At 53.6% G+C, this 24339-nt stretch overlaps 1 protein-coding gene and 1 long non-coding RNA gene across 2 annotated transcripts in view; one reads left to right on the forward strand and one right to left on the reverse strand.

The window, feature by feature from the left end:
- Window positions 1-15578, reverse strand: part of KLF13 (KLF transcription factor 13) — a 41119-nt gene extending 25541 nt beyond the window's left edge. Inside the window, 1 exon segment of the mRNA NM_001011505.1 lies at window positions 14990-15578. Within this exon segment, the coding sequence (NP_001011505.1) occupies window positions 14990-15578 (589 nt within the window).
- Window positions 658-10994, forward strand: LOC146406805 (uncharacterized). Its single transcript, XR_014840514.1, has 3 exons — window positions 658-1320; window positions 2167-2996; window positions 8617-10994. It is a non-coding gene; the product is annotated as an uncharacterized LOC146406805 (long non-coding RNA).
- Window positions 15579-24339: the final 8761 nt, after the last annotated feature.

Here is a 24339-nt window from a genome sequence, read left to right on the forward strand (position 1 = left end):
CTCAGCTTTCTGGCTCTGGAGGCCCCACCTGCTCCTCATGCTCAGACTGAGCACAGGGTGGGCACCTAGGCCCAGACCTGCCAGAGAAAGCACCAGCTCCATGGGGCAGGGGAGTGTTGGGGGAGGGGCACAGGCCTCCCAGCCCAGAGCAGCTTATAGGATGGGGCCACATGGCACTGGCCTTGCAGACATCAAGTCCTCAAGTGGTAGAAGCACCAGCCAGAACTGAGGCGCCTTCATGGCACTTAGGGAATAATGAAGAAACCCCATAACCCCTACCCTGTTCCCTGACATGCCCACAAATGCAGCATTACACACTGGTCTGTGTGCCACTGGCCAGGCCAGACCCCAGCCCCAGGGCTGTCGTCACCTGACCCCCAGCCACGTTCTCTCCCCCACTTAAAGAGCCCAGTGCATCTCAACTGGGCTGCAGGGTGGGTCAGGACCCCACTGCCCAAGGATTTCGGACCTCATGTCGGCCCACTCTGCCCCTCGATATGGCCCTGTCTCATCCTGCCTCCTCCTGCCAGATGGCAAGGGCCCAGCCCAATCACGCCAGGGAAATTCTCTGAGTGTCCAGGGAGGACGTCAACCCCGAACCCAGAAGCACCTGCCCCAGACCTCAGGCCCCAAGGGTTGGCCACACCTAGCTCACTCCTCTGACTGCGGTTGTGGAGATAGAACCTTGCGCCAGCCTTGGGGCAGCTGGTGCTGTCCTTGGGGGCATGGAGAGTGCCCAGGAGGGCCAGCCACTCCTCCCCTCTCACCTACCCCTGCCCCAGCTGGCAACCCTCCCAGCTCTTTTTCTGCCCTGGAATCCATTGAGATGTTGTTGACAGAAAGGTTCAACTGCCTCAAGGGAAAAAAATCTGTAAACCCCAGAGCCAGAACTCATTCTCTACATTCTTAGAACACATCCTGTGACTGGCACGTTTGGCTCTGGGGAAGGGTGTGGCAGGACAGCCCAGGCCTCCAGAGCTCTCCCTTCTCACCAGAGGAAACAGGCCCCTCAGTCCAGGCTCTGGAGCAGGGGGTAAACCCCCAGGAGCCAGGCCCATGTCCATGTGGCAGGAGCAGGCCGCCCAGGATGGATGCCCCACGCCCAACCAGGGCACAGAGGAGCTCATCTGGCAAGCGAGCACTTGCCCAGGCTGCTGCTGGTTTCCAGCCTGGCTCCCAGCACCCCAGCTCCCTCACGGATGCCCCACCAGCTGGACTCACTGACACAGCCAAGCCATAACCCTGGCCTGAAAAGAGAGGTGATGGCTGTGATGGAAACGCTCAGGGAACTACTCTGCTAACACCCCAGCCCTGCTGCAGGTAAGGGAAGAGAGCAGATGTCTGCACAGGAGGGAGGGGAGCAAGACCTGCCTCTGGGGCTGCAGTAACACACTGTGACCACGCAGGCACCGGGCACAGTGGGCAGGGTCCCCAGGAAGTCAGAGAAGGCAGAGGTCTGGTGCCCCCACAAGTGATTCTGAAACCTGGGCCAAGACACCAGTCCCAGTCCTGGGAGCCAAGGTGCCCTCAAGCCATCCACCCCAGGCCTTTGCAAGACTCCATCCTCCATGGAGTCACAGCAGCCAAGGTCAGAGGAGGCAAAAACCAGGGAACAGCTTGGGATCTGCTGGCCAGCTCTTAACAGCTCTGGGCAGTGTAAGCAGAAAACTCTCCCAGGTCATTTCCTGCAGTTGGAAGTCATCCCCTAACATGTGAACCCAGTTTGCGTCACTGTTGAGCACACAGGCCCTGTGGTGGCTGAAGCTCCTTCCCACTGGCCCCAAGCAGGTGAGCAACCTAAGGGCAGGAGGGCGGTCTTCTGGGCGGGGCTCAGTGCCATGCAGCTGGGTGGGCTGGGGCCACGCAAATACAGAGCTGCAGGGGTGCCACACCCAGCTCAGAGGGGTGGTGTGGGGGACGCTCCACCCTAAGGGCCTCGTCACTGTAGCGGAGCAAACAGGGCGGGGAAACAGCACAGGCCTCAGCGTCCTCTTTCCGTGCGTGCGAGCAAGCCCCTGAAACAGCCCCTGCCCCACCCAGACGCTCACAAATGTCCTCTGAAACAACTAGATGCCAGGACAGAGAAGGGACAGCCATGCTGGAGCCCAGGTGTCACCTCAGAATAGAGGCCCTCAGCTCTCACACTCATTTGTGTTTTCCCCTCAGACCACAAAAGAAGCATGTTGGTGCCAAACACTTACGCGAAGATGAAAACCTAGTAGGAAAGGGGCATGAACTGTGGGTTCCACAGCTGAAAAGCCAGCCTCAAGAATGCTCTCAGGCTGATAAGCAATGAGATCTTGCTATATAGCACTGGGAACTACATCTAGTCACTTATGATAGAGCATGATAGAGGATAATGGGAGAAAAAGGACTGCGTATATGTATGTGTGACCAGGTCAACCTTGCTGTACAGCAGAAAATTGACAGAACACTGTAAATCACCTATAATGGAAAAAATAAAAATCATTAACTAATAATGATAATAAAAGAATACTCTCAGGCTTCTCTTTAGGAAACAATTCTCTCATCTGCTAACAGAATTGCAGCCCCAAAAAAGACAGAAGAAAGAGGAAAATCCACAGATGGCCCAAATCTCATGAAAGCAATTACCCTTGTAAACAAGAGGCTGGGAGCTGCTGAGGCTAGTGACCACGGAAGTCATGGAACATCAACCATCAGGGCTGGGCTGAGCATGATTCCCGGGACTCAGGATGGCACTCTCCACCTGAAGGAGCAGCTTGTACTGCAAATGAGGTTTCTATTGTTTGACTGAAGACGCTGCCAGTTACCAAGGCCATCACGGCACCAGGGCCTCCCCGAGGGGTGGGAACCTCTCCCAAGACAGCCCACTTCTAGAAGTCCCACCAGAGCACCCCATGGATCTGGGTGGAGTTACCCGGCAGGACTGGCACAGCTACTCATCACCATGTCAAAAACCAGTGACACCCAGAGGAGAGGAGGTGGAGGCGACACCGCTGCTCCTATCCAGGCAGGTAGGCACATCCAGAGCTGCTCTGGGGATGGGAACTCGGGCTTTCATCTCAAGGTTCCAGCTCAGTGGCTTCTGCTCTGTAATTAGTCTGGCCTGGAATGAGTGGCTGGTCCCTGGTAACAAAAGAGGCTCACCTGCATAGGACCAAGCTCCCTAGTCTGAGCGTGGCCACAGGCAGTGGGTGTCCATAGCAACAGGATACTCTGAGCTACACTGCACAGCCTTTCTCTGGCCCAGGACAGGCTGGGACACAGCTCACCCCATGTGCAGAGCCGCAGGGTAGCACACAAGACTCACCCACACACATACACAGACAACCCCCCCACACCATGAAAACCCTAAACACACCCCCACACACTCATATGCATACATGGGCACGACACACACGTGCACACACTCTACTGGCTGCCTTGTACACACTCTCAGAGGTCAAAAGTTAGGGTGCCCCAAACCTGCTTCACAGCTAAGAACCTGGAGCCAAGCTCAATCTGTTTTCCCTCCAAAGCCAGGAGTCCTCACCAACATTGCATTTTGCCTCTCTGTTTAAATATGCATAATCAGGCAAAAAGGTCTTTGATAAAAATGAAAAGTCGAGAGGCTCCTAACAGAGGTTACTAAGACACAGCACGTATGGAGTCAAGCTTCCACATGGCAAGGCTGAGAGACACAGCAATGACACAGGACTCAAAGCTCAGGCTGTCAGGTCTTTAAAAAGGGCATGGGCACTGGGAACTGGACAGAACCCCTACAGCCCCTCAGTAGGGAGATGCTTCCAAGCAGCTACATGCGTGGGGTTGGCAGGGAGGCCAGAAGGAGGGCCCACAAGGCAGACCAGCAGATTTCAGCCTGTCTGTGAGAGGGAAGGGAGCCAGGAGGCCCTGCACACCCACAAGGAAGATAGGCCCCTGGACACAGGCCTGGTGTAACCCTGCAAAGAACCAATTGCGCCAGCACCACTCCTGATAAAACAAGTGAGTTACTAGGCACCTCCTTGTGGAGACAGGTGACACTGTAGGAGGTAATTTATAGACAGAAGGAGCAGGGCCTCCCCAGGTAAAGGGCACAGCCTGCGGGAGAGCGTGCCACTGAGTCTCACCCACAGCAAGGCGCCCCCACCTGGCCAGACCCTCCCACTGACATGGGACACCCAGCCGGGCCTAGGTTAGGCTTTAATAGCAAACACCAAAGTGTCACCTTGTACCAAGGTATAAACTAGTTCACACCTTGGCCTCCCAGCACCTGGTGGGGAGAGCACTGCTTGGGCTCAGACAGATTGACCGATCTGTCAGGCGACTTCCAGATGCTATTTATGGGGATGGGAACATCCTAAGATGACAGTCTCCCTAAAACTCTTCATCGAGCTTCATCAACCTCAGAGTCAATATAGTCCTGGTGCGGTATTTACATAAGCCCACCCCCCACCTCCCTGCAGCCAGTGGGGCCCTTTGTGCCACCCCCGCTCTGCTGCGCCATGGCCTCTCCACGGTTTAAAAGAAAAAGCCCATGAATCACTGGAAGAAACAGTCCTCCTATGAAGGGAATGTAAGTGTTTATTAAGAAATTATAGGAACCAGGTCAGGCATCTTGGTGTCTTAGTCACTCTAGCTAATTAAAGGGAAAAAAAAATCAAAATAGAAGCCCATCCTAGACACTTGAGACGAGAGCTTCTCTTGCCACAAGCACTTTGAGCCCTGGCTAGCTGGTTGCCAAGGCGACCAAGTGTTTACCTCTCCCTCTGCTGTGTAGGAGGATTCAGACAAACCAGGAACAGCTAGGCCACTGCCTTCAATACCCCAGAGAAAGGGCTGCCAGGGTGTCCCCCAGGAGCCTAGAGGACAAAGGAGGAAGCCCACGGCTGATCCCCCAGGCTGAGCCAGGGCCACAGCACTGGGAGGGGGTTCTCCACATCCTCACCCTCTTCTCCCAGAGCCTCCTGGGCCTTGCTCCTTAGCACACCTACCTACCTGGTCCTGAGGACTGGTCAAAAATGTGCTTAGATCCCAGGTGTGAAGAGAGGAGGGGGAAGGGGGGGAGAGGGAGAAAAGGAGGAGGAAATGTGAGGATGGGACTTGCCAGGCTGGACCCTCAGCTGGGCAGCCAAAGCGCTTGGCTCAGGCCTGTCAGGCCAGCCACAGCCAGATCCTCCATGCCAGGCTGCTGGCACCATCCAGAGCATAATGGCCCCAGAAGGAGTGCCCCTTTGAGGCCCAGGAATTCACACCCTCCAGTTCTGCTCCAAGGTCCCTGCTCCACCCTGAGGCCAATCCTGCCCCGAAAGCCCCCAGCTCACAAAGGGCAAGGCCTCCACACCACCACGTGACAAATAAACGACTCTGTTGCAGCAGAAGCCACCTGGCCAGATCCCCCCCAAACCAGCTTTCTTCTAAAGAAATTGTCCTGAGCTTTGGCACGAGGCTGACACACATGTGCACACTCTCAGGTAATAAATACACACACATGTGCAAGCACACACACATAAATATCTGTCTCCTGAGGCCCCATGCAGTGCTGAACGTGTGACAGGAGGAGCTAAATATGGGAAGGAGTTAGAACACCTGGCTCATATTTCAGGGAGATAATCAGGTAAAGGGAGAGAAAGGTTGAAATGAGTAAATTTAAGAATGATGCAACTTGTCCACAGCAGGATGCTGACATGGAAGACCCAGCCAGGTATTAGGGAAGGACAGCTTCAAATCAACACCTGTAGAAAGCCACGGCTGAATTTCCTACAAACCCCTAAGGCCTGACAGCAACTCAGGACAACCACTGTGGGCTCGCCAAGAGCCAACGCAAAAGCTAGAGGCCTCGTCAGTAACTGCTGGGACCCCACCTACAAGAGGGCAGGGCAGAAATGCTAGATGACATTTCATCATCATAAACGATGGCATCCCCCAAAGTCCTTCTGATGTTCCCAGAGAACATTCTGGTGCCTCAGGCCTAGCAACAAAGTAACTTTAGAAAATAGCATTTGCCATGTAAGCAGCCCAAAGGGGATGCTCTGGAAAAGGTAAGGAAAGCTGGGGAAACCGCCCTGAGCACCCAGGGCTGCAGGAGCTGGAGTCCCTGGGGGGGTCCCTCCTAACACTACACTCACCTGTTCTCTGGGATGAAAATGGCAACTGACAACAAATACAGGGAAATCCTTCCAGAGTGGGATGTGAGTGAGACCTCAGTGATAGGACAAAGGGGACCTGGGAACTGCCCAACCAGCCATGCTCATCAGCATGCCCACTGGGAGGGGACCCTGGGTGGAGACAAGGAAGCCACCCACAACCAGTAGGCTAACCAAACATGGCCGGGTGGGGGACAGAGAACAATAGGCAGAAGTCAGGGAAACAGGCTGAGTGAGCCAGCTGTCCATCACTTGTTACACAGATTAGAATCCGTGGTGACTATGTAATTAATTCACATTTATCATTCCTCCTCCACTGAAAAATCTATGGAGGTTTGTTACCGATAAGATGCCATGGTACTAACTCCCTGCCACCCAGACCCTCCTCCTGATCTCAGATATGTTTTTTGGGGTTTTGTTTTTGTTTTTGTTTCCTTTTTAAGGCTGCACCCGTGGCATATGGAAGTTTCCAGGCTAGGGGTAGAATCAGAGCTGTAGCTCTGCTGGCCTACATCACAGCCACTGCAATGTGGGATCGGAGCCGCATCTGCGAACTGCACCACAGCTCACAACACCACTGAGTGAGGCCAGGGATCAAACCCGCAACCTCATGGATACTAGTTGGATTCGTTTCCGCTGCACCACAATGGGAACTCCCTCAGACACGGTTTGGAGCAACTCAGCCGGCCAAAGGCCCAGGCAAAACTTCACTTCCTGCCAAGGACACGCCTGGGCCCCTGGGCTCCTCCCCTGCTAAAGGGCTGAGTGCTGAGGCTTGTGTATGCCTTTTCTGTTTCCTCTCTTTCCCAACACTTCCTTGCAAAAACCTCTATTCTTGATCTGCCATTAACTTTAGCTTCTTCTTTCGGCTCCCAAACAAGTCCTTTATCCTTTTTTACCCCCAGTGAGCATTTATATAATAAAAGAGTTTAAAACAAGTGAAAAGGCTCAGAGAAGGAATTTATAGGGGGAGGAAATTCCTGTCCTGTATGACCTCCTTAACCCAAGGCGTGAGAAGCCCCATCCTGGGCCTCAGAACATCTGCCAGGCTGCCTGGCCATCACCCTGTCAAGCTCCTCTGTGTCTGTGTGGTGGCCCTGGGTGGGGGGGCAGGAAGCCCCCTGAACTCCTCTGAGCCCACTTTCCTAGCTTCCACACCTAAGCCTCCTTCCCCACAGTGCACCTCGGGCTCTAGTTCTAAGAGACAGGCCTATGCACTGTGCCTAGAGACCACAGGTTACCCACCCATGCAAGGCAGGCCACGCTCCTGTGGCAGAAGCACAGGAACATTTAATCTAAGGGATCGAGTCTCAGCACTTTTGCGAATGGGTCACCTTGGGACAGACTGGCCAATGGCCACGGAGTGCAGCCAAGTTCCTGGTTAGCAAGTGTTTTTGTGTGATGAACTTCAAAAAAGGAGAACAAACAGACCCCCCCCATAGATGCCCCCCCACACACACACACAATAAAAATCTGGAGTATGCCCCTCTTCTGCTTGTTCAGAATGATGTCAGTGCAGACGCCACACTGGTCCAGGCCACCCCAGCCACACACACAGGCTCAGCCTCAGAGTTGGGGGCAGGGCTGGGCCCCAACACATAAAACTGACCATGGAACCAAAACTAATGCTTTCCACATGAACAAGCCCAGGCTTGGAGGCTCAGGTCGGCCACAGCAACAGGCAGGATACCATGTACACACGTGTGACCAAGTGAGAGCTCTGCACTGGATGAGGATTTCTGTCCTATGTTAAGTGCCCAGTGTCAAATCCTTCTGCAGAGTGACAAGTCCAGTCCCAGTCTCTACTACATTGGCCCAGCGCTCGACTCTGGGAGCATCTGTCCCCACCATCCCGTCCCAGTCTCACTGCAGCAGCCAATTCTGAGCCACCATGCTGGAGTGTACACTCCGAGATTTACTCCCATCTTGATGGGAAATTGACTTCTCAAGAAAATAATCTCATCTGGGGCTATGACAGGAAAGAAAAACAGGGTCAGGTATGTGGACTTAGATCAATATTTGCATTTTTTGGAGTTCCCTTTGTGGCTCAGCAGTTAATGAACCTAACTAGTACCCATAAGGACACGGGTTCGTTCCATTCCTGGCCTCACTCAGTGGGTTAAGGATCAGGCATTGCCATGAGCTGTGGTGTAGGTCACAGAAGCGGCTCGGATCCTGTGTTGCTGTGGCTGTGGTATGGGCTGGCAGCTACAGCTCTGACTGGACCCCAAGCCTGGGAACTGCCATATGCTGCAGGTGCACCCCTAAAAAGCAAAGAAAAAAAAAATTGCATTTTTTTCTGGAAAGCATGTGAAGACCCACCGGACATTAAGGGTGTCACTGGCTGCAGGCTACTCCCAGGCCTGGGAGATGGATCACCAGGGGGCACAGAGCCCAGGTGTGGGTGGGCCGATCAAGAGGAACACACCCATAACCACCTCTTGAACTGCTATAAATATCATCTGGAAACATGGGATTCAATGTAAAATTAGGTATCTTGTTTGTTTAGGGAAGGGAGCTCCTGAGACTCTCTTGCGGTGCCCTTTGACTTTAAAGACTTCCAACAACAGAACCTAAGAAACCCAGCACTTGGCCAGCCAAGGAGGCTGGAGGATGAACAGCAGCCTAGCAGTGTGGGTCAAGGAGGCTGACTAGTAGCACCTGGCCCTCCAAAAGACCATGGTCCCAGAATGTCACCTCTCAGGATACTTACTATCAAGAGGAGAACATGCCTTTATGATGGAGAAAGCTGGAAGATACCCCCCACACCACATGACATAGCCACATGGCAACCTGACACCGTGTGACCCTGCCGGGGTGCATGAGTGAGTGCCCAGCATCATCTGTGTTGCAGTTTTGACCAAAAGTTGTTTAAATTGGATCTAAACATGAGAAAACAATGAGACTGATCAGATTGTAGGATGTTCTACAAAGACAACTGGCCTGGATCCCTAAAATGCCAATGCACCAAAAGACAGAAAGATGGGGGACTCTTCCAGACTAAGGGACACTAAGTTTGTAATTAACTGCATCCCAGAGCCCAGAAACTGAATATGGACTGTATATTAGATAGTGTTTAATATTCAGAGAGAAAGGAGGCAAAAGAGGGAGAAAGTACAATATTTAGGGAAGGCAGGAAGGAGGGAGGAAAGGATTTTTTTTAAGTGTGACAAAAGGTTACACTTTATGACTAGCAGAAGAGTGTATGAATGCTGTACTATCCCTTAAAGTTTCAGAAGTAGTAAGAATCTGTGGGGAAGCAATGTGCGAGTGGCACCTGGGCTTCTAACACCACGAGGTCCCTTCTCACCTGCCTGGACCCGGGTCCAGACAGGCACCATGGGCACACCCAAACTCAGAGGCAGGGCTGCCCAGCATGAGCCCCAGTTCCACTTTCATCCGCTGTGCAACTTTGGGCATATCTCTTAACCCATCTGAACCTGAGTGTCCTTATTTAAAAACTAGTAGTAGTAGTAGTGGTAGTAGTAGTAGTAGTAGTAATGCCTATTTCATACGGTCTTTGTGAAGATTAAGCAGCTGACTACAAACTACTACAAACAGAATGTCCAGATCCGGCAAGCAGTGCGGAAGGGTTAGGCACGACGTGAAAGCTGAGTGTGTCATTCTACAAGTTTTTACTTTAAAAACTATTCTCTCTGTATACTTAAAGCACAGACCAGACACAATTTCACAGTGTCCCAACAGCGCAAGAGCTCTGCTGGGAATGTCAGACCTCAGGGATGACAGGAGGACAGAGCAGTCTCTGCAAGACAGCTCCGTGCCTGCTCTAGTGCTGTTGGGGTTTCTCGAGTTACACATTTAAACACGTGTGTACATATTAATAACCCTTTGGTTTGTTTCTTCCCCTGCTTTCAGGCGTCATCAATGTATCTCACCCCTTCCCCTTTCGATCTGTCACATCTAGGAATCAAACAACCATCTGGATTCTGAGTAAAGTAAGAGCAGAAAGGCTCTAGGAGTTGGGGGAGGGGTGGCATCATGAGTGGGCTTTACAACACCTCCTCTGAAGGGGCAGGCCCCGCAACTCTGTTGGTTTCAGAAGTTTGAAACCACACACATGGCCTCTGGTTAAGTGAAGTATGGTCCATTTTCAGCCAGGGGAGGGAGGGGTGCAAAGGGCATTCCACTAGCACCTCGCCCCCTGCAATGCAGGCTGAGCTGGGGGTTCCTGGGGGCACACCTCAACGTGGCAGGGGCTGAGGGGTAAGCCAAGTCAATAGCCGGCCATGAGGCGTGAGAGAATAATGATGGTTTTGTTGAGGTTGTTTTAAATATTCTCAATATGATGCTTTCACATGTACAAAAGGAGAACTGGGAGAAGTTAGAAAAAAAAAAAAAGGCAGCCAGGCATGCAGCGGGAACTTCAGCACTGGGGAGACCAAGATCCGTCAAGCTAAGTCAACACAATAGCTCTACATCACATTTAAATGCCACCTATGCTTTTGTCCCTAACACCACCAGGTCTCAATCCTACACAAATGTCAGCTGGACACGAAAACACACACCAGAGCCCATTGCCCCAGGGCTTATAACAGCAACCAAGAAAAGCAACGTAGCTGTGCTTTCAGCAGATAAGAAGTTGGGTCAATTATAGTATAGGAGTTTCTGTCATGGCACAGCAGAAACGAGTCCGACTAGGAATCATGAGGCTGCAGGTTCAATCCCTGGCCTCACTCAGTGGGTTAAGGATCTGGCATGGCCATGAGCTTCGGTGTAAGTTGCAGACGCAGCTCGGAAACCCTCGGATCCTGCATTGCTATGGCTGTGGTGTAGGCTGGCAGCTATAGCTCCGATTTGACCCTTAGCCTGGGAACCTGCATATGCCATGGGTGCAAATAAATACATAAATAAAATAAAATAAATAAAGATGAAAGGAGAAATTTTTAAAGGGGGGGGGATTATGGTATGGTCGGAAAGCCACACCTTGGAGTGAGTACAATGCAGCCAAGGAAAAGCATGATGTCTCATTAAGCAAACACACAGGACAGAAACCTTGGTAGAACAGGTTGGTTGGTTCCTGCGTGGGTCTTTTTAAATGATCTACTCTGTGGACACACATGCACACATACACAAAAATCCATTAAAAGAGCCTGGGAAGAGACACACCAATATAGGGTGACAATGGCTAACTGGGGGGGCATGGAGAGCTTGCACATTGTCTACACATTTCTGCACTATTTGAAGAGTTTCACAACAGTCCCACTGGCAGAGTGGACCTTTGGGGGAGCAGGGGCAGGATATGCTGGCATGGCTGCATCCCACTGTGTCTTCCACATAGTGCTGGCCCTCTGCCAGCTTACTTTCCCTGGGTGAAGGAGATCCCAGCCAGCCAGTGTCCACTCTCAGGCTGGCTTTCCAATGCAGCTACACCGGGAAGCACCTGAAAGGTGTCTGGGTAAGTGGTGTGTCTGGAACCATGTTCTGAAGCCAGAGCTTGTGTTGGGGAAGAGGACCTAAATGCTTGCCCCTACTATTCAATCTCACTCAGGATTGAATCCCCTATTTAGTGGGTCAAGAGAAATTTCAAACAAACCCTAACCAAATTATGACAGAAAACAGCTGAGACAATGCAATCCTACTCTACTTTCCACCTCCACCCCAAACAGGGCCAGGTGACCAGGAAATGCAGGACTACAGGAACTCCAGAGCTACAGCAGGGAGGGGCTGTGCCCAGCATGGAGTCCACATTTCCGGTAGGGCCCCCAGAGCTGCTGAGATGGGTCCAACCCAAGCAGGGTGCAAGGAGATGTCTTGGCTACTGACGCTGGAGGGAAAACAGCACAGAGACATTCTGAAAACAATTATTTGTGAGAATAAACAGGAATGTATGCGGGCCATGTCTGCCAAGAAAGACTGGGCCCATTAGGGGCTCACCAAGCCCCACCACCAAAGACAACAGGCAGGAACCTCTGGACATGGGTCCTGGCCAGCTCAGGGGTGGGTCTACCCCCAGAGGGATCCACATCTTTCCAAGTCCTTGAATTTTCAAATCAAATTTCAAAGCCCTTCAGCCTCCAAGAAAATCTGCTCCTAGTCTAGGTAGTCCCCAAAGGGAGTCTTAGCAAACCTCCCAGGGCCTGTGGTAGGACATTATGATCAACCAAATAACAAGTGGCTCAACTTTGCGGCTTTGTTTTATTTATCATGCGTTTGTTGTGACATCAACAACTACCTAAATGTGACAGAGGGAAATCAGTCCCCAGGATGATTACTGGGGGATGTGAGTCAGGGATCACACTGACACAAGGGTAATGAGGACAGGCAGCTCTCCCCATGCAGTTGGTCAGCGGTGGGAGATCAGAGTCAAAGTTGACCCTAGGACCACCCAATGGATTTTCACATTGTTTCCCTCAGGGCTTCCAGGTAGTGAAAGGAGATCTCACCAAGCATTACTGACACCTAGGGACTGGTCCCTGGTCACATAGCTAGGCAGAGCAAGCTGCCAACTGCCTCCTTGGTTAAAGGAGTTTTGGTATTCATGGTCTGCCATGAAATGTCTATGGGGGGAGTCCCCAATGGAGTGAAAGACCTGCCATGACCTGAGCCACTGCCTGCAAAGAACCCCCCACCCCCACCCAAACACTCTGGGAACCCACAAGTGAAGATCTGCCACATGGGTCTTCCCAGGCAGCCTTTTGAGTCACCCCCTGCAGCCAGCTGGCTTAGCTTCTCCCTTCTGTGAGCTGTCTCTGCCTCCTTTATAAACCCCACTTACTTATGCTCTGCACACCTGAATCAGGTTGCAAATGGGCTTCCAGGAGATGCTCTAGGCCAGAAATAGGTCTTGGTTCATAATAGGATTCACCTAGGGCACCATTAAACTACAGTCAGCCGCTGGGACCTGGAAATCTGCATTCCCAAGGGCCCCAAAGGAACCCTGATCACTCCTGACTTGGAGATCTACAACTGCTCCGGCAGCTGGAGTTTCTGCACACCTGGAGGACGGGCCAACTCCCTGCTTTAACGACAGGCATGTCACACTCCAGGCGGAGTATGGATTCCACCCTCTTTTGGCTGCCTCGGGTTTCCTAGGCATCACAGAGAGGCTGGCTTCCAACCCACTGCGAGGCATGGTTTCCCAGCGTTCCTGCCCCAACTATCACCCCTGCCTTGTGCCGCGAAGGGCACAAGGAGCCTGAACCAGGGCTGGTAGTGGGGGGTGGCCAATCGGGAAGGCACCCTCAGGCGAAGGCGCGGGGGAGCCCCGCCCCTGGGGCAGTCCCTTTGCAATTCAAGAACCTGGTACCGGGTGCTGCGGTATGGGAGGCCACAGTAAAAACAAGCTGAAAAAGGGTTTTCTAATCAAGTTCCCAGCCCCATACCGGCCACGTCCCTCAAGCAGCACTCAACCGCAGCCACGCCCCAAACGCTGGCCCTTCCCGGGACTCAGGGTCCACCAGGCTGGGAAGCTAGCTTGGCCCCTCCCCCACAACCACACCCACTCTTGCAGTAACGTCCCCACCACCTCCTGAGTCCACACACCCCTAATTCTGACTCAGAAAGCACAGAAAAGGCCCCACCTTCACCCGCGACCCTGCCACGTGGTTTGAGGCGGCCACAGCGTGGGACCAGAAATTCGGGGAGGAAAGGAAAGCCTCGGAGAGGAAAGTTCGTGGGATCCAGTTCTTGACGCTTGCAAACCCTGGGCCGCCTGAGTTCTAAATTTACAGGGAGAAAAGAGCCTTTCAGCTCTAGGTTTTTGAAGACTGCGTTTTGTAAATCGGTTATTTAATTAGCTTGTGGATTATTTTACAAATGAGAAACCTAATCCTTTGATAACAAAGTAACGGTATAAGGGTTCTGAATTAGGTAAGACTTAAAAAGAGTCACCCAAGAGTTCGCGTGACCTCAGAGGATATACACGATTCTTTCAACCAAACTAAGAGAGAAAGATTAGAACAATTAATTAGAAGGTTGTTTCTACTTTTGTGTTTTAAAAAAAAAAATAACCTCAGAGGAATTAACGACAACGTCCCGGGCCCGCACTAAGGGAAATGCTGCCTGGGGGTGGGGGTCGGGGTCGGGCGGCGGTCCGCGGCACCCAGGCCGCCGATTCCGGACGGCCGCCCGCCCCCGTGCAGGTGCTGCCTGCCCGCATCCGGCCCTGGCAGGTGAGAGCGGGTCTGGGAGGAGGGCGGCGCAGAACGACAGGCTGGAGGCAGAGCGGTCCTTTTAGGAGAAAGCGCCGACCAGCCGGGAGCCCCTCGAGTCCAGCGCGCCTCCGCCGCCGGATGGGCGGGGTTCCCACAAAGAGCCGCGGGCAAGAACCCGGGGCCGCCCCCCGCGTCGGTCGCCACCAGCTCTGGTTTCGACAAATTAAACCTTAGAGCGCTGGAAAAATTACAGGAAGAGCGAAGAATGTGCCGAGCTGCTGGAGGGAGCCCTGTCCCCGCGTGAACTTCGCCCACCGCGCTCCCGAGCCGGCCCCTCCCCGCCGCTCCCGAGAGCGCGCCCAGCCGACGAGGGAGGGGCCAGGCGAGGACACCCCTCCCCCCCGGCTCCCGGGCGCCGCGGCCGCCCACCTCCCCGGGCGGCACCCGCGGCCCCCACTGCCCCCACGCAGCTCGCCCGCACCTGCCCGCGCGCACCCCGGCCCGGATGACGACATTCGCCCCCGCAGCCCCGCCCGAGCGCACCCGGGGAGGGGGCGTGCCCGGCGGGGGCGCGGTCGCCGGGCGGGCGCCGGCAGCCAGCGCCAGGACCCGCCTCGCGCGGCTCTCAGGGTCGACCGCAACCCGGAGCGGCGGGGGAAGGGGCGAGGCCCTGACCACCTCCCGCGCCCAAGCCGGAGGCTCCGGGGGCGTGTCTGGGCGACCCGCACTAGCCCAGGTCTGCGCGAGTGCCCGGGCCGCCCCACTGACCTGTGTGAGTTCTCAGGTGCGCCTTGAGGTGCGAGGATTTCCCGTAAACTTTCTCACAGCCCGCATAGTGGCACTTGTGCTTTCTCTGGGGGGACTCGAGGTCGGCGCGACTTCGGCCCCGCCGGCCCCTTTGTCTGAGGCTGGGCTCGCCGCTCCCCGCGGGCCCCGGCTCTCGCTCGGGCTCCAGACCCGCCTCAGGCTCGGGCTCGGGCTCGCTCCACGCCGGGCTAAGAGGCGCGGCCGCCGCGCCTCCAGCACCGGGGGAGGCGGGCTCGGGGGCGGGTGGCGGCGCGGGCGGCAGGCGGCAGGGGGTCCTCGCCTTCCTGGCGGCGGCGCCTTCTCTGCGCTCCGCCGAGACGGGTGCCGGTGCTTGCTGGTTAAGGTCCGCCAGGATCCGCGCCACTACGAAGAGCGAGGCGCTGTCCTTGCCGTCGCGGCGCTCCTCGACGTGGGGCAGCGTGGCGGCGACAGCGGCCGCGCCCTCGGGTCCCGGCTCCGGCCCCTCTCGCGGCCCGTGTACGACCGCGCGGCTCGACATGGACACGAGGCACTCGGCGGCGAAGTGGTCCACATAGGCGGCGGCTGCCATGGTGCGGGCTCCAGCCGGCAGGCGGGAGACTGCTAGTCGCTGCGAGTCGTCAGCAGCGCATCCGCACCCACGGCCTCCGGAGAGCGGGCGGGGGGCGGGGGCGCGGCGCGCCCTCTCCGCCGGCTGGGCTGGGCGCGCAGCCGCCTCTGCCGTCACCCGCGCTGCTCCGCGTCTGCTAAGCGCCCGCCCGGCTGGGCACCTCAGAGTGAGCGCATGGGGGGCGCGGACGAGTAGGGTCCCCGCGCGGCGTCAGTGGCGGCCTGTCCTATGGATGCCGAGCGGCGACGTTAGGGACGACCTCCCCGAGCCGTGGCCGCAGCCTCGCCGCGCATTGTGGCAGGCGGGACAGCCGCCGTGCGCGCCGCGGCTCGGTGTGGGCGGCCCGGCCCCGGGGGTGGGCGGGGCCGGGGCCACATCTGGACCCGACGTCAGCCCCCAGCCACATCCTGGCGGCGCAGGTTACAGGCGGCGGCGGCGGCCGCAGGGAGCTGCGCACGCGGAGGGGGCGGGGATCCCGGAGCGCGCACCGGCGGGATAGCGGTCGCGTGCCCGCGCCTGGTGAGGGGGCGTGGCTAAGGACCAGGGCCGGCGCCATTGGTCCATGAGTACTCAGCCGGGCCAATCCGTACAGCCAGAGGCTCCCACCCGGCCTTGGGGCCTGCGCGTGCCGATGGGCGTGTCCCCTCAGCCGGCGGGAGGAGGAGCGGAAATTGGAGCCCGGAGCCGGGCACGCTGACGCACGACGTCCGAGGCGGGCCTGGGCGGGGCCGTTCCCCCTCCTCTCCGTGGCGGGGACCCCGCAGGGTATTTTCCTGCCGGAGCTTTTGTACCTTGACTGCCTTGAACCTCGGCGCGGTGGCGAGAGCTCGGGAGAGCACCCCTTTGTCCCTCCAGCCCCGCTTGTGTCGGGCGCGCCTCGCAGGGCTCGCCTCGCTTCTCCCTTTCTTCTCCAGAGCGAGGTTTGCCCGGCAAGGAGGCGTGTCCGCTAAGCCCGGCGGGTCTACTGGCCCCGAGTCGGGCCTGGACAACCACGGCGCACACCGCTGAAACCAGGTTGATGGGTGGCCGCGCCCCGAGACTCAGGCCGCTCTCCGCCCTTGGTTCCTGCCCAGCTGAGCCCTGAACCCTCGGCGCGGCCAGCCCGAGAGCGGTGGTCTCGTGTGGGGCGAGGTCGCTCCCGCAGGAGGAACCGCAGGAGGGCGGCGGGGGATCAGCGCAAGCCGCGCTGCCCTTGAGCCCAGGTCAGCTGGAGCTTGGACTGGCCCAGGCTGGTGGCTAGCCTGGCAGCGCGAGTGATGTGCCCACTGCGTCCTGTGTTCGCAAGAATTACGTGCCTGGGCGCCGGCCGCGCTGCTCAAGGAACGTGGGGCCCCTCCCTCCGCAGGCCTGCTGCCAGCTTCTGCAGGCTGCCCTTCTCCCGCGGCTGTCGCGCAGGCTTCAAACGCCACCGGCTGCGAGGGCCCCGCCCACCGCGCCCCACCCACCTAAGGTCGGGGCCTCCGGGGGAGGAAGTGCTCTGCTGCCCCGCCCCGCCAGCTTTGCCCTTGGCCCTCACCTGCGCCTTCATCCTGTCGCGTGGCACCTCCCCCCCCCCCTCTTCTCCTGGCCTAGACCAACATCAAAGAGGCCGGAAAGGAGTGCAAGCCCCTGACCCCAGGAGACAGGCTGGAGTCCACAGTTCCTAGTTCATTTCTTAATGGACGTTCAGAGGAATCAGCTGCCCAAGCAGGGAGCTTGTAGAGGGAGAACAGCCCAGACATTAGGCCCCTGTGGACTGGAGAAGAGGGATGGGTGGAAGAGAGTCAATCGCACAAAATTAAGAGCAGCCATTTTTCACCGAATTAATTTTGGGCTTGGGTAGAAAAATCTACTCCTTCCAGGTCACCAAGGAGCAACTGAGACGAGCATTTTGGGTTCCATGTTACTGTGACCTGTAAACTGGTGTGGTCGTTTGAGTGCCCTGGGTATCTGTAACAAAAACTCGGAAGTTCCCTCTCACCGGGAACTATACAATACGCTCACTGGGAAGACTACACAGTACTCTATGGTGCGGTGGGTTCTGCTGTGGTGGGTTCGGTACTATGCCAACAGGGTCAGGTTCCTCTTAAGAGGGTCTCCTCTTGGCAGGAGGTAATCACTCTTATCCCAGACAGATTGTGTTGATGACATTTAAGAGACGTGTGTTCTGACCAAGTAATGATTCAGAATGTTCCTCCAGTCCCACCACATGTCACAATTCATCTCTGTAAGTATGGGAATGGCCCTACACTGACTTACCAGCAGCGCATCCCCTCCCCTTCCCCCTCTGGCTAGGATTCTGCCCAGTCTAATTAGGTACCACCTCTCCATTTCTCTTCTGAGACTCCCCAGTCAGTACACACATTGGAAGGCCTCCTATGAGTAGGCACAATTCTAGGCACTGGGCTATGGCCATGGACTAGACACCTGCCCTATGCAAGGGGAGGCAGGCCTGGGTCAAAGGTCCTCTGCACTGACACCCCCACACACACCCATCCACGGCCAGAAACCAGACTCACTGAGGGTTTTGACTGTGCACCCCTCCCCCCCCAACCCTCCCACCGCCTGGCATTCTGGAGGCAAAACTCAGCCCCTTAGCTTGTTTCTCAAGGATCTTCAAAGGAAGCCTCAGGCCTAGCAGCATTTACCCCAATCCCACATGGGAGTATTTTCCGGATACATACGTTTCTCTTTCCCAGAGGGAACTCTCACCATAACTTCAGGCCCATGTTTTCCTTGCTAGATAGGATTTTGACAGAGGTGGCTTCTTTATGTATGAGGGTGGGTGAGATCAAGTGTCAGATGGAAAAAACAGAATAAACAAAAGCAGGGTGGGGGAGATCTGCCCAGAGCAAGTGGATGGAGATGTATGGGGGAGGGGGAAGGGCGTGAAAAGGCTGCACTGAAATGGGGGCTTAAGTTTCCACTGAAGGTGGTTGGGTTGATGGTTTGTGTTGACTCTAACTTCTGGAGCCTCCTGAAACAGCAGAAAATTGGCTTGTCGTAGGGCACAAATTAGCAAGAATGGAGCAAGCAAGGGAAGAAGTAACTGCAACATGATTTTTGAAGTTAAAATTTTTAACAGGCCTGAGAAAATGAAATCTGGAAATGGTAGCCAGGAAGGAAAACCAAAAACAAACTCTGAAGTTCCCAGAAGGTTCACCTTCTGGATGTGGCTGTGAATGGGGGCTAAGATAATAATTGGCTGAAGGTCTTCTTAACAGATTCCCAGATCCTCTTCCCCATCTTAACCACAGACTGGATGTCTATCATCTATAGAAGGTAAAAGGGAGCATATTGGGCTAAGTGATACCAAGTACAATTAAGTGCAGAGGTGCCATAAGAGGAACAGAGGGGTTAAATGACCCTCAAAATATGGGAAGCTGACACATGCTCCAGCTCTCTCTCTAGGTTTCCAGAATACAGGCTGCCAGGACTCTGGAAGAGTCTTTCTTGGGGCATTAGACCAGGCCAAGGGAACCACCTAAACTTTCTGACAACTGCAGTTGCCCAGCTGAACAGCCAGACCACCCTAGAGTGCAAAACACTGTTAAGGAGCCCGGACATGCGTGAAGCCTCTAATTGGCCTTTCATAGGCAGCCAAAGCTGACCTGGCATCTCAGGAAAGACTGTGTTATGACATCTAAAGCCCTAATAGATTTTTTTTTATTTTATTAATATTTGGGGGGGGGGGGCACCTGCAGCACCTAGAAGTTCTCAGAAGTGCCCGGGCCAGGGATTGAACCTGACCCACAGCAGCGACAATCCTGGACCTTAAGAGCTAGGCCACCAGGGAACTCCCCCAATAGATTCTTTTAAAAGCAACTTGGAGAAAACAGAGACTGTGCTGACAAAATTATACATCAACATGATTATCAATAATGTTGTCAGAGAAATTAAAATATGGCAACCCATGAAGGGAGGACATATACAAAGAAACATTCAGAGAACCAGCAAATGGTGTTCTTGGAAATTTAAAGTGGCAGAAATGAAAAAATCCTCAAGAGAGGGATTGGAAGATCAAGTTGAGAAAATCTTTATGAAAGCAGAACAAAAAGGAACCGGAAAAACAGGAAATAGGAGAGAAGAAAGTTAAGGAGGACCATTCAGAAAGCCCACTGAGTTTCCGCTGTGGCTCTGGGTTAAGAAGCTGACTAGTATCCATGAGGATGCAGGTTCGATCCCTGACTTCACTCAGTGGGTTAAGGATCTAGCATTGCCGTGAGCTGCAGTGTAGTTTTCAGACATGGCTTGGATCCTCCATTGCTATGGCTGTGGCGTAGGCCAGCAGCTGCAGCTCCAATTTGACCCCTAACCTGGAAACTTCCATATGCCACAGGTGTGGCCCTAAAAAAAAAAAAAAAAGGAAGTTTATTGATCAAATAATATAAGAACCCCAAAAGAGTGATCAGAGAAACACAGCAGGGATGGGGGGAAGGACGGGAAGTCATCAATGAGCTAATCCTTAAGAAAAATCTCCAAAACTAAGGAGCATATGTTGAAAGGGCCTAAGGGGAGCCCAGTGGGAAAAAATAGTCCTGTCCCAACGCACATCACCATTCGAGTTCTGGATAATGGGGACAAAATATGTCCTGACATTAAAAGCAGGTTACATGGAGACAGTCAGGAGTCATAATGGCTGTGGGCTTCTCCACAGCAACAAGTAGGAGTTAGAAGGCAAGAGGCAACATCTTGGGAATCTAAAGGAAAATTATTCTCCTATCTTCACCCAGCCATTAGAACTTTTAGATAAATGAGGTCTCAAAAATTTTACCCATGCATTCTTTCTCAAGGTAGGATGCTCTCAGAGGTAATGCTTCATCAAAATGAGGAAATCAACCAAGAAAGAGGGAGGTGTGTGTTCCAGGAAGGAGGCATTCAATACAGGAGGGAGGGAAAGGGCACAGGAGGCGACTAGGCCAAGCTGGGGCCCATCAGACTTCTTCAGGAGGCAAAATAGACAGGATCCCTGTATCCATCAAGAGAAGTTGGCCCACCCTGCAGTACAAACCACCTGCAAATCTCAAATGTTTGTTTCTAGCCATGCTATGGGCTTGTAGGGAGGTGCCTGGGGACACCCAGTTTGATAGAGCAGCCTCTGTCTAGAATGTGCTTAGACAGACATAACACACTGTATCCCTCCCCAGGTGGGAAACCTTCTAAATCCTGACCTAGAGGCCAGAGACAGAAATTGGTCCAGCTCAGAGTTCCCGTTGTGGCTCAGTGGTTAACGAATCCAACTAGGAACCATGAGGTTGCGGGTTCGATCCCTGGCCTTGCTCAGTGGGTTAAGAATCCAGCATGGCCGTGAGCTGTGGTGTAGGTTGCAGACGTGGCTCAGATCCCGAGTTGCTGTGGCTCTGGCGTAGGCTGGCGGCTACAGCTCCGATTGGACCCCTAGCCTGGGAACCTCCACATACTGCGGGAGCGGCCCAAGAAATGACAAAAAGACAAAAAAAAAAAAAAGAAAGAAAAAGAAATCGGTCCAGCTCAAGGTCTTGGACTTCCATGGGCAACTCCTTTGCTCATATAGTACCTGCATCTAGCTCCTGTGGTTCTTCTTAGTCTAGAGACCTCTGATAAGTTGTCTTTGCCCCTCCTGCCCCACCCCCAGCCTCAGGACACCATCCCAAAGCATAGTGATGAAAAGGAACATACTAATACCACGGCCCAATTCAGAAAGGGGAGGAGAGGGAGATACCCACCAGACAGTGTCCACAGCAATTTTGAAATCCTGTTGTGCAGACATTGACCCTCATCCTGCTATAAGTATGTGAATTGTCCCAGTCCTGCTCCCTGGGAGGCTCGGCCAGCCTACTGTTCTAGGGGCCTTGCTAGAACAGTAGGCTTATAGGTTTCCTCCTCTTGTAGGGTTCCTCCTGCACCATCTTGTAGGGTTCCTCCTCCACCATCATCCTACTTGGCTTCACAGGGTAGAGGAGGATCAAGGGAATATGTCCTGCTTGAGGGCTGAGCAGTTTCTCCAGCCTACTTCCAGCTGTAGAAGCTTAGAGATGAAGGGTTCTCAAGTTCCAGCCACTAACTCTATTAATGCTCATGCATGGTTCCTTTGGCCCTACCAGTTCCTCAAAAATCTGGTTAATATCTTACCTAATCTGCTCGATTCTGGTTTGCTTCATTGTCAATGGCCACTCTCACAGGGCTTTTTAAGACATGCTTCTGTCTCAGCTTAATTGCAGTTTCTTTGAGCCTTTGAGTCCTTGATGGTAGAGTAACACCCTTAATTCTCTAGTTTTTGAAATTTATCCCAAGCGATGATTTGCCAAACCTTCTACACTGGATTAATGATGGCTATCCTTCCAGCCTCCACAGTCAGTGTTCTCACAGCCTGCCGGACCAGCCTTTAAACCAATGCCACATGCCTTGTTTTCTTTTTCTCTTTCTTTCTTTCTTTCTTTCTTTCTTTCTTTCTTTCTTTCTTTCTTTCTTTCTTTCTTTCTTTCTTTCTTTCTTTCTTTCTTTCTTTCTCTCTCTCTCCCTCTCTCTCTCTCTCTCTCTCTCTCTCTCTCTCTCTCTCTCTCTCTCTTTCTTTTGTCTTTTTGCCTTTCCTAGGGCTGCACCCTCAGCATATGGAGGTTCCCAAGCTAGGGGTCCAATCAGAGCTGTAGCTGCCAAACCTACGCCACAGCCACAGCAGCACAGGATCCGAGCCGTATCTGCAACCTACACCACAGCTCACAGCAACGCTGGATCTTTAACCCACTGAGCAAGGCCAGGTATCAAACCTGCAACCTCATGGTTCCTGGTCAGGTTCATTAACCACCGAGCCATGATGTGAACTCCTGCCTTGTTTTCTTTTGGAGTAGTTCACCGTCCTGGTTTCTGTTCTCCGTAACAGTCAGGTGCAACTAAGTTATGCTACACTAACAAATAGCTCCAAAAGTTCAGGGATTTCAAATACTTCAAGTTTAATTCTCAGGGTCTACAGGGTTAGCTGAGGACTCTGCTCTGTGGTGTGACCCAGATCGTTGGATCAGCCCCTCTTTGGTCACCATGGCAGAGGGAAGAAGGACTTCCTAGAAGGTCTTATACTGGCAATGAAATGCTTGGCCCAGAAATGGCACACATCACTTCCGTTCTTAGCTGGTCTAATGAACCATCCTATTCACAGGGAGTTAGGTACAGACCCTTGATGTCCCCAGAAGGCAAAGAGTTGAGCTAGGCAGGGAAGTAGTGTTAGTTTCCACAAAAACTGATGTGACTTGAGAGGCTATTGAGAAAACTGGCAAAGAGTTTGGGTGTTGTATTAATGGTAAATAGATAGAAAACTAAGGGAACAGAGAAGAGGATAATAAAGAGAACCAAAGGAAAGTCCATTGTCATGGACCACTTGGCTCAGTTGCAGAGGGTGTTTCCATAATGATCATCATAAACATGGAGCATTGATCTAATGAAGGAATGGGACCCCCTGGGGTATGCATGTGGGCAGAGGTGGCTGGAGGAAAGGGAGCCAAGTCCACACCTACATCCTAAGAGATCACCTGACAGCACCTCAGACTGAGACCCCAGGAAGTGGCAGTGTGATCATGTAGGGCAGGCAGAAGTACACTGTGGCCCCCCAAATCCTCACCCCTTGTGTCCACACCTCCTTCCAATCAGTCCAACGGCAACCTAGGTGTTTCTATGAAGGGCTTTTGCAGATGTGAATTAGGTGCCAAATCAAATGACCTTAAGATGGGGAAGATTATCTGGGTGGGCTGGACCCAATCACACAAGCTGTTTCATCTGAGTCTAGGGGTTGGTGGTGGGGAGGTCAGGGATATTAGAATTGTGAGTGGGATTTGAGGCATGGGAGATTCTCTGTTGCTGCCTTTTAAGATGGAGGGGCCACATGACAAGGCACACGAGTAGGTGGGAGTGGCCTCCAGCTGACAGCCAATTGTTAGGAACTGAGGACCTCAGTCCTACAACCACGGAGAGCAGGATCCTGCCACAGCCACCTGAGCTTGGTTGGAACAGGGCCTCAGTCTCCAGAGGAGAACATCACTCAGGCTATACCTTGGTTTTAGTCTTATGATACAGAAAACCCTGGTTCACTATGCCCAGACTTCTGACCTTCAGAATAGCCAGGTTATAAATAAATGTTTACAGCTAAGACTGTGGCAATTTGTTATGCAGTGAAAGGAAACAAACGCACATGCTGTTTGAGTCATGGAAATGATCAAGTAAAAGAGGTCTCTGGGAGGGGGAAGGAGGGAAGGGGAAGGGATTAGGAACTGCTGTATTTCACAACCTTCCAGCTTTAAGCTACCTGCATGGAGAACTTTGATGTAAGGAAAAACATTTAAAAGATTGTGTCAAAGACTACCAGCCGCCCGGGATTTCCTATTGTGTCTCAGCAGATTAAGAACCCAAATAGTATCCATGAGATGAGGGTTCAATCCCTGGCCTCACTCAATGGATTAAGGCTCTGCATTGCCACAAGCTATGGTGTAGGCTGCAACTCTGATCTGGTGTGGCTGTGGTGTAGGCTGGCAGCTGCAGCTCTGATTCAGTCTCTAGCCTGGGAACTTTCATTTGCTGCAGGTATGGCCTTAAAAAAAAAAGACTACCAGCCACCCAATTGGTTTTTTTTTTTTTTTTTTTTTTTTTTTTTTGTCTTTTCTAGGGCCGCTCCCTCGGCATGTGGAGGTTCCCAGGCTAGGGGTCTAATCGGAGCTGTAGCTGCCGGCCTACGCCACAGGCACGGCAATGCAGGATCCGAGCCACGTCTGTGACCTAC

Source organism: Sus scrofa, chromosome 1, assembly GCF_054392235.1.
Source record: "Sus scrofa isolate SSC_HxYL_T2T_F1_AM1 chromosome 1, Sscrofa_HxYL_maternal_Yorkshire_Landrace_v2.0, whole genome shotgun sequence".
Lineage (NCBI taxonomy): Eukaryota > Metazoa > Chordata > Mammalia > Artiodactyla > Suidae > Sus > Sus scrofa.